Source organism: Boleophthalmus pectinirostris, unplaced genomic scaffold (assembly GCF_026225935.1).
Source record: "Boleophthalmus pectinirostris isolate CB_2022bp ecotype Guang Dong unplaced genomic scaffold, ASM2622593v1 HiC_scaffold_15, whole genome shotgun sequence".
Lineage (NCBI taxonomy): Eukaryota > Metazoa > Chordata > Actinopteri > Gobiiformes > Gobiidae > Boleophthalmus > Boleophthalmus pectinirostris.
This window is the reverse complement of record NW_026571070.1, coordinates 929,213-938,878: the sequence shown is the minus strand read 5'-3', so window position 1 is coordinate 938,878 and position 9,666 is coordinate 929,213. Positions and strand designations below refer to the sequence as shown.

At 47.6% G+C, this 9,666-nt stretch overlaps 1 protein-coding gene across 1 annotated transcript in view; it reads left to right on the top strand.

Annotated features, from left to right (window-relative positions):
* The first annotated feature begins 667 nt into the window (after positions 1–667).
* Positions 668–9,666, top strand: part of LOC110163979 (cytochrome b5) — a 9,680-nt gene continuing 681 nt past the window's right edge. Inside the window, exons 1-5 of the mRNA XM_020928996.2 lie at positions 668–955; positions 6,174–6,302; positions 6,438–6,467; positions 7,713–7,747; positions 9,334–9,666. The exon at positions 9,334–9,666 is cut by the window's right edge and continues 681 nt beyond it. Of these exons, the coding sequence (XP_020784655.1) occupies positions 818–955; positions 6,174–6,302; positions 6,438–6,467; positions 7,713–7,747; positions 9,334–9,418 (417 nt within the window). The 5' untranslated portion in view covers positions 668–817 and the 3' untranslated portion in view covers positions 9,419–9,666. The remainder of the gene's footprint in view (positions 956–6,173; positions 6,303–6,437; positions 6,468–7,712; positions 7,748–9,333) is intronic.

Below are 9,666 nucleotides of genomic sequence, written 5' to 3'. Positions count from 1 at the left end.
CTTTATTTGAGTTAATTTAAAATGAAATTCAGAACAAAACTGGTTCAGACTGGTTCTTCTCTGGAGGGAGTTTGAAGTGGAGGAGACAAATTAACACTAAGGGAGTTGAATTCACTTCAGTCGTATCATCCATCCATTTTCTTGGGCTTATCTCGGGCCGGGGTCACACGGGCAAACGTCAAGTTCAATCATATCAGACCTGATAAATAACCCCAACTCAAACACACAGTTCACTTTCAAAGAGTTAATCTTAGAGTTAAAACTTTTTGTGTTAAAAAAAAACTGAAATATTTTATGATAAAATTTGAACCCTCCAGTTTTTGCTGTGTCATTCACACATCACAATATAAAATAATAACAAAGTATAAAGTAAAAATATAAATGTTGATAATAAATTGAAAATAAGTCAAAGGAGGAGTCAAATAAACAGAATTATATAAATGTTTATGTAAAACTTTTACTTACTTTATACTTTTTTAAACTTTACTTTTTTTCTCCCCATGTGATACTCTAACCATTACGTTTACAAGTTGAGCCCTTGTTCTCCCGCTGTACGTGCGCTGGGCTCACCTGTCTCACCTGTCTCACCTGTCAGACCCGTCTCACCTGTCCGTCTCACCTGTCCGCGCTCTTATTGTGACAGTCCGCGGCGGAAGTGAGCGCACGCACACGCGCTCACCTTGACGCGGGTGACGCTCGGGGCCGTGCCGGAGCGGACTGGGGTAAATGTCGGACGCTCGTGCACAGTCACGGTCCTGAAGCTCCAGACGGACAGCGGCCCCTCCGAGCGCGCGCAGCCGGACTCACAGCGTCACACATGGGCGAGAAGCAGCAGAGCGGCCCCGGGGAGCCCCGGTACTACCGCCTCTCCGAGATCGAGGAACAAAACTCCTTCAAGTCAACGTGGGTCATCATCCACAACAAAGTCTACGATGTCACCAAGTTTCTCGAAGAGGTGAGGCTCACGTGACCTTTGACCCGCTCAAACTCTCAGAAACTCAGAAACCAACAGTCGGACACTTCCGGGAAACATGTCAACACTTTTACTCCACATTTCAACACTTTTACTCTGAGCGACGTGACACGAACAAGTAACGCAGGAAAAATACTAAACTGAAACAGGACCTTTTATTGTCCCGTTATAGTCCTTGATTAGACCTGGTTTAGATCTGGTTCAGATCTAGTTTAGTCCTGATCTAGTCCTGGCTTAGTCATGGTCTAGTCCTGGTTTAGTTCTGTTATAGTCCTGGTTTAGTTCTGTTATAGTCCTGGTTTAGTTCTGTTATAGTCCTGGTTCAGTCCTGGTTTAGTTCTGTTGCTTTGGTTGTCCTCATGTAACCCTTAACAGTGTTTTCATGGATCAGCATGGAACCTACCAGGACTAAACCAGGACTAACCAGGACTAACCAGGACTAAACCAGGACTGAACCAGGACTAAACCAGGACTGAACCAGACTAACCAGACTAAACCAGGACTAAACCAGGACTAAACCAGGACTAAACCAGGACTAAAACCAGGACTAACCAGGACTGAACCAGGACTGAACCAGGACTGAACTAAACCAGGACTGAAACCAGACTGAACCAGGACTGAACCAGGACTGAACCAGGACTAAACCAGGACTAAACCAGGACTAAACCAGGACTAAACCTGGACTAAACCTGGACTAAACCAGGACTAAACCAGGACTGAACAGATATAAGGACACGTGGGATTAGAAAAGAAAGTTGTGCCGTTTAATGTGAACATCACAGGAGATTGTTTATGATCCTGGGATCAGAATCAGTATCAAGTATCGAGTCTGGAGTCTGTTTAAGTATTGAGTCTGTTTGAGTATCGAGTATTGAGTATTGACTCCTCGTGGTCTCTGTGTCAGTGCAGCTGAGTGTTTGTGTGGCTCCTGTGGCTCCTGTGGCTCCTGTGGCTCTTTTATTCACAGTTTATATAAATGGTCGTGTGTGAGGCTCTAGCTGCTGCTGTGTTCCAAACAGGAAGTGCTCCAGGTGGCTCTTCTGGCTCCTTCTGACTCTGGCTCTTTCATCAGAAACAGAAACAGCCGAGCCACAGTGTTTCTGTTGCTGCAGTTTTGGCCTCCCTCACTGAGCTTCGTTTGACTGGACTGTGGCGTCTCAGAGTTAAAACTCTGGAGTCTTTGTGTGTGGGTTAAATGTTTATCACACTCAGACCTTTGATCAAACTGGGAGAGACACTGGGCACAAGTTCACCACTCCTCACCTACTCACCTGCTCCTGCCACCAGAGCGCCTGCCAGGGCACCTGCCAGGGCACCTGCCAGGGCACCTGCCAGGGCACCTGCCAGAGCGCACCTGCCAGGGCACCTGCCAGAGCACCTGCCAGGGCACCTGCCAGAGGCACCTGCCAGGGCACCTGCCAGAGCTCAGGGCACCTGCCAGAGCGCCTGCCAGAGCACCTGCCAGAGCTCAGGGCACCTGCCAGGGCACCTGCCAGCTCAGGGCACCTGCCAGGGCACCTGCCAGAGCTCAGGGCACCTGCCAGAGCTCAGGGCACCTGCCAGAGCGCCTGCCAGAGCACCTACCAGGGCACCTGCCAGCTCAGGGCACCTGCCGGAGCTCAGGGCACCTGCCAGGGCACCTGCCGGAGCTCAGGTGTGTCACATTTGGATGTTGTTTTGTGTCGTGTTGTGTTGATCTGCTGTGAGTTTGTGATGTTCTGCTGTGAGTTTGTGATGTTCTGCTGTGAGTCTGTGATGTTCTGCTGTGAGTCTGGATGTTCTGCTGTGAGTTGTGATGTTCTGCTGTGAGTCTGTGATGTTCTGCTGTGAGTTTGTGATGTTCTGCTGTGAGTTTGTGATGTTCTGCTGTGAGTTTGTGATGTTCTGCTGTGAGTTTGTGATGTTCTGCTGTGAGTTTGTGATGTTCTGCTGTGAGCTGTGATGTTCTGCTGTGAGTTTGTGATGTTCTGCTGTGAGTCTGTGATGTTCTGCTGTGAGTTTGTGATGTTCTGCTGTGAGTTTGTGATGTTCTGCTGTGAGTTCTGTGATGTTCTGCTGTGAGTTTGTGATGTGCAGATCTTGACACACGTGAAAACGAGGGAAGTTTTAGTTCAGTTTTGTTGGTTCAATTAAATGTTGAAAAGAAAAAGAAATGTTTAATATTTAAAGTCCAAACAGGAAACTTCTGGATCAACTTGAGTAAAACTCATTATTCACTCAACAACAATAAAATCTCCTCATGAATATTGGGTAAAGTTCAAATCAACTTTAAAGTCTGTGAAGGTTTGTGACTTTTCCTTTGTGGATCCACAGTTAAAGGTTTGTGAAAGTTTGTGGGTCACATGATCACAACATTTACACAAAGAAATCAACTTTATTTAATTTAGCAGCAAAACTTTTCAAACTCTGCATTAAAATGAACGAGATCCTTGTTTAACAGAAGAACAGCACCAGAGGGCGAAACTGATACTGATACACTGATACTGATACTGATATACTGATACTACTGATATACTGATACTGATACTACTGATACTGATACTGATACTACTGATACTGATACTGATACTACTGATACTACTGATACTACTGATACTACTGATACTACTGATACTACTGATACTACTGATACTACTGATACTACTGATACTGATACTACTGATACTACTGATACTACTGATACTGATACTACTGATACTACTGACTACTGATACTACTGATACTACTGATACTACTGATACTACTGATACTACTACTACTGATACTACTGATACTACTGATACTACTGATACTACTGATACTACTGATACTACTGATACTACTGATACTACTGATACTGATACTACTACTGATACTACTATACTGATACTACTGATACTACTGATACTACTGATACTGATACTGATACTGATACTGATACTACTGATACTGATACTACTGATACTACTGATACTACTGATACTACTGATACTACTGATACTACTGATACTACTGATACTACTGATACTACTGATACTACTGATACTACTGATACTACTGATACTACTGATACTACTGATACTGATACTACTGATACTGATACTGACTACTGATACTACTGATACTACTGATACTACTGATACTGATACTACTGATACTACTGATACTACTGATACTACTGATACTACTGATACTACTGATACTACTGATACTACTGATACTACTGATACTACTGATACTGATACTGATACTGATACTACTGATACTGATACTACTGATACTACTGATACTACTGATACTACTGATACTACTGATACTACTGATACTACTGATACTACTGATACTGATACTGATACTGATACTGATACTACTGATACTACTGATACTACTGATACTACTGATACTGATACTAATACTGATACTACTGATACTGATACTGATACTGATACTACTGATACTACTACTGATACTGATACTACTGATACTACTGACTACTACTGATACTACTGATACTACTGATACTACTGATACTACTGATACTGATACTACTGATACTACTGATACTACTGATACTACTGATACTACTGATACTACTGATACTACTGATACTACTGATACTACTGATACTGATACTACTGATACTGATACTACTGATACTGATACTACTGATACTACTGATACTGATACTACTGATACTGATATACTGATACTACTGATACTGATACTGATACTACTGATACTACTGATACTACTGATACTACTGATACTACTGATACTACTGATACTACTGATACTACTGATACTAATACTACTGATACTGATACTACTGATACTACTGATACTACTGATACTACTGATACTACTGATACTACTGATACTACTGATACTGATACTACTGATACTACTGATACTACTGATACTACTGATACTACTGATACTGATACTACTGATACTACTGATACTACTGATACTACTGATACTGATACTACTGATATACTACTGATACTACTGATACTACTGATACTGATACTACTGATACTACTGATACTGATACTACTGATACTATATACTACTGATACTGATACTACTGATACTGATACTACTGATACTACTGATACTACTGATACTACTGATATACTACTGATACTACTGATACTACTGATACTAATACTACTGATACTGATACTACTAATACTACTGATACTGATACTACTGATACTACTGACTACTAATACTACTACTACTACTACTACTACTACTACTACTACTACTACTACTACTACTACTACTACTACTACTACTACTACTACTACTACTAGTACTACTACTAGATCCTTGTACCACATGAGTCCATTTTTAGACTCTGTCAGTTTAAGTTCGAGCTGCAGATGAAAGTGTGTTTTGTTTTTTTGTTTTTTTCTCTCGGTTCAAGGACAAAGTGAATCATCCACAATTTAACTCAACTTTCTACAAACAAACCAACAAAACATGACTTTAAACCACCAACCACCAGACCTGGTTTAGTCCTGGTTCAGTCCTGGTTCAGTCCTGGTTCAGTCCTGGTTTAGACCTGGTTCAGTCCTGGTTCAGACCTGGTTCAGTCCTGGTTCAGTCCTGGTTCAGTCCTGGTTCAGTCCTGGTTTAGACCTGGTTCAGTCCTGGTTCAGTCCTGGTTTCAGTCCTGGTTCAGTCCTGGTTCAGTCCTGGTTTAGACCTGGTTTAGTCCTGGTTCAGTCCTGGTTCAGTCCTGGTTCAGTCCTGGTTCAGTCCTGGTTTAGTCCTGGTTTAGTCCTGGTTTAGTTCTGTAGTTTCTGTGTTCTTGCTGTTGCCCTTGTGCCCTTGAGCCAGCGTCCTTCACTCTTTAAACTCAGCTCCAACTTTATGAACAAACTCCCCCCCCCATCCCCCCGTGTGTGTCAGGTCCCTCCCTGTGTGTGTCAGGTCCCTCCCCGTGTTGTGTCCCCCCGTGTGTGTCAGGTCCCTCCCGTGTGTGTGTCCGTCCCTCCCCGTGTGTGTCAGGTCCCTCCCCGTGTGTGTGTCCTCCCCTGGTCCCTCCCCGTGTGTGTCCCTCCCCTGTGTCAGGTCCCTCCCCGTGTGTGTCAGGTCCCTCCCCGTGTGTGTCAGGTCGTGTCAGGTCGTGTCAGGTCGTGTCAGGTTGTGTCAGGTTGTGTCAGATGCCCTCCCGTCGCGCCGGTGTTGACTGAGGTGCGTTTGTTTGCAGCACCCCGGGGGGGAGGAGGTGCTGAGGGAGCAGGCGGGTGGAGACGCCACCGAGAGCTTCGAGGACGTGGGACACTCGACCGACGCCCGCGAGATGGCCAAAGACATGATCATCGGAGAACTGCACCCGGTGAGACCCAGACCGGTCCTGGACTAGATCTGAGTTAGACCTGCTGGTCCTGGTTTAGACCTGGTTTAGTCCTGGTTTAGTTCTGTGTTGGTTTCATTTCCTCCTGTGAGACTTTTTGTGTTTGTTTGTTTCCAGGACGACAGGGAGAAGCTCGCCAAACCTGCGGTGAGTCCAGACCTCAGACGCCGTTTATATAAATGATCCTCGCTGTCCCCGGCCCGAGCTCGAGTCCCCGGCCCGAGCTCGAGTCCCCGGCCCGAGCTCGAGTCCCCGGCCCGAGCTCGAGTCCCGTCTCTGTCTGAGCATGTGCAGTAGAGTCTTTTCTCCCGTGGGTGCACGCCAACGCACGACAGCGTGCACGAGAGCGCGGGCTCGAGTCACATGATCAGTTTAACCAATCAGAGCGAGAGGAGCCGAGCCAACGATTAAAAATCGTTTTTAAGTTTTTAAGACGACTGAAGGATTTGGAGCTGAGAAAAAGTTTAGGATCTGAAAATAGGTCAAAATCACCACAGAATATTTAAAAACTATAGGTGCCCTGTCAGCCCCTGTCAGCCCCTGTCAGCCCCTGTCAGCCCCTGTCAGCCCCTGTCAGCCCCTGTCAGCAGTTGTTGGAGACAGAAACAAACATGAGCAGCTCCACAGGCTCCACGGACTCTGGCTCCGGTTCAGTTTGTGTGTAAAAAGTGTGGCTCCTCTCTGACCTTTGACCTTTGACCCCCTCTACATGACCCTGGAGTTTGGGCTTCAACATTTTGTCCCAAATCCAGATCTGAACATGAAGAACAGACCAATCAGACGCCTTCTTTCCCCGAGGCCCCTCCCACTAGTGTTAGCAACAGGTTTGATTGACAGCGTCGCTAAGCCCCGCCCCCTCTGCCTCTAGAATCCTCCACAGATGCATTTTGGGAATTGAACCTGTTCGTGTTGTTCAGGCGTCCGGTTTCACAAAGATCGAGTTTTGTACGATTCTTTTTTATTTTCACGACATAAACTTTGTCAAATGTTTAAATCCTCGAGGCTCGTGAAGTGTCAGACTGAGGCCGGACGCTCCACGCCGCTCGTTATAGACGCCGCTCGTTCCAGACGCCGCTCGTTACAGTCGCCGCTCGTTACAGACGCCGCTCGTTACAGACGCCGCTCGTTACAGACGCCGCTCGTTACAGACGCCGCTCGTTACAGACGCCGCTCGTTACAGACGCCGCTCGTTCCAGACGCCGCTCGTTCCAGACGCCGCTCGTTACAGACGCCGCTCGTTACAGTCGCCGCTCGTTACAGACGCCGCTCGTTACAGACGCCGCTCGTTACAGACGCCGCTCGGTGGGAGGAGCTCCACCACATTCAGGAAATAAATGTGGAAGTGAAAAATATTTTTGGCCTGTTTCACTTTAAACTGTTTTTCTGTTTCAGGATTCACTGGTGACGACTCTGCACGACGAGCCCAGGTACAGCTGCACCTGACCCCGCACACACACACACACACCTGACCCCGCCCACACACACACACACACACACACCTGACCCCGCCACACACACACACACACACACCTGACCCCGCCCACACACACACACACACACACACCTGACCCCGCCCACACACACACACACACACACACACCTGACCCCGCCCACACACACACACACACACACACACACACCACCCCGCACACACACACACACCTGACCCGCCCACACACACACACACACACCAGACCCCGCCCACACACACCTGACCCGCCCACACACACACAACACACCTGACCCGCCCACACACACACACACACACACCTGACCCCGCCACACACACACACACACACCTGACCCCGCACCACACACACACACACACACCTGACCCGCCACCACACACACACACACACACACCTGACCCCGCACCACACACACACACACACACACACCTGACCCGCCCACACACACACACACACACACCTGACCCCGCCCACACACACACACACCTGACCCCGCCCACACACACCTGACCCCGCACACACACACACACTCACACCTGACCCCGCCCACAAACATGACCTCACACCTAACCCCGCACAAACACACCTGACCCCGCCCACACACACCTAACTCCTTCCACACACACATCTAACCCTTCCCACAAACACGACCTCACACCTACCCCCGCCCACACCACACACACACTTGATCCCGCCCACAAACACCCCTAGCCCCACCCATAAGCAGAAAATCACACCTAGCTCTTCCCACAAACACATTCAGAGCTGCTACAGGGGGCGGGGCCTTGAAGAGGGGCGGGGCCTGGAGGTATAAGCCACAGTGTGATTGGTCGAACAGTTGTCCGCACTCCAAACTCCGCCCCTGCAGACAGGTGTTTGTGTCTGCACCTGTCTGTGATCAGGGCAGGTCTGTGTGATGTCACTTAGTACTTGAGACTTGAGGCAGGTTCGGGGGTTTGTGTTTTCGAGCTCTGAAGACGCGAGGACACGACTCAAAGTGAAATATTGTCTCTGTAAATAACTGGAGGACGACTCGAGGACAAACACAGAGTTTATCAAAGTGGAGACAGGTTTGTGTGAAAAGAAACAGCGCCTCCCACAGGAGCTCAAGAACATCACAGCCACAGAGAACCACTGTCTGACCCTCACTCATACTGGTCCAGACCTGGTTTAGACCTGGCCCCAGTCCTGGTTTAGACCTGGCCCCAGTCCTGGTTTAGACCTGGTTTAGTCCTGGTTTAGACCTGGTCTCTCTGTAGTTCCTGGTTTCAGCCTCTGGTTTAGACCTGACCCCAGTCCTAGTTTAGTCCTGGTCGAGTCTTGGTCTCAGTCCTGGTCTCTGGTCTCTGTGTAGTTCTTGGTCTAGTTCTGGTCTTGTCCTGGTCTCAGTCTCTAGTTTAGTCCTGGTCTCAGTCCTGGTCTCAGTCTCTGGTCTCAGTCTCTGGTCTCAGTCCTGGTCTCAGTCCTGGTCTCTGGTCTCAGTCCTGGTCTCTGGTCTCAGTCCTGGTCTCAGTCCTGGTCTCTGGTCTCTGGTCTCTGTGCAGTTCCTGGTCTAACTGGCTGATTCCTCTGGTGGCGGCTGGAGCGGTGACGATGATGTACCGCATGTACACCGACGAGAGCCAGTGACATCATCATCATCATCATCATCATCATCACGCCATCGCCATACCGACCCCGCCCCCCCGACGCCATCGCCGTGATGACGTCACTTGTCTGGAACAGCCAATCAGATTTGAGCATCAGGCGACAGGTTGAGCTCTAACCAATCAGATTAAAGCACTGTTAATGAAAGAAAATCACAAAAATAATAAATATTACAGATATATATTTTATATGTTTTTAGAGCTGGTTCAGACCTGGTTCAGACCTGGTTT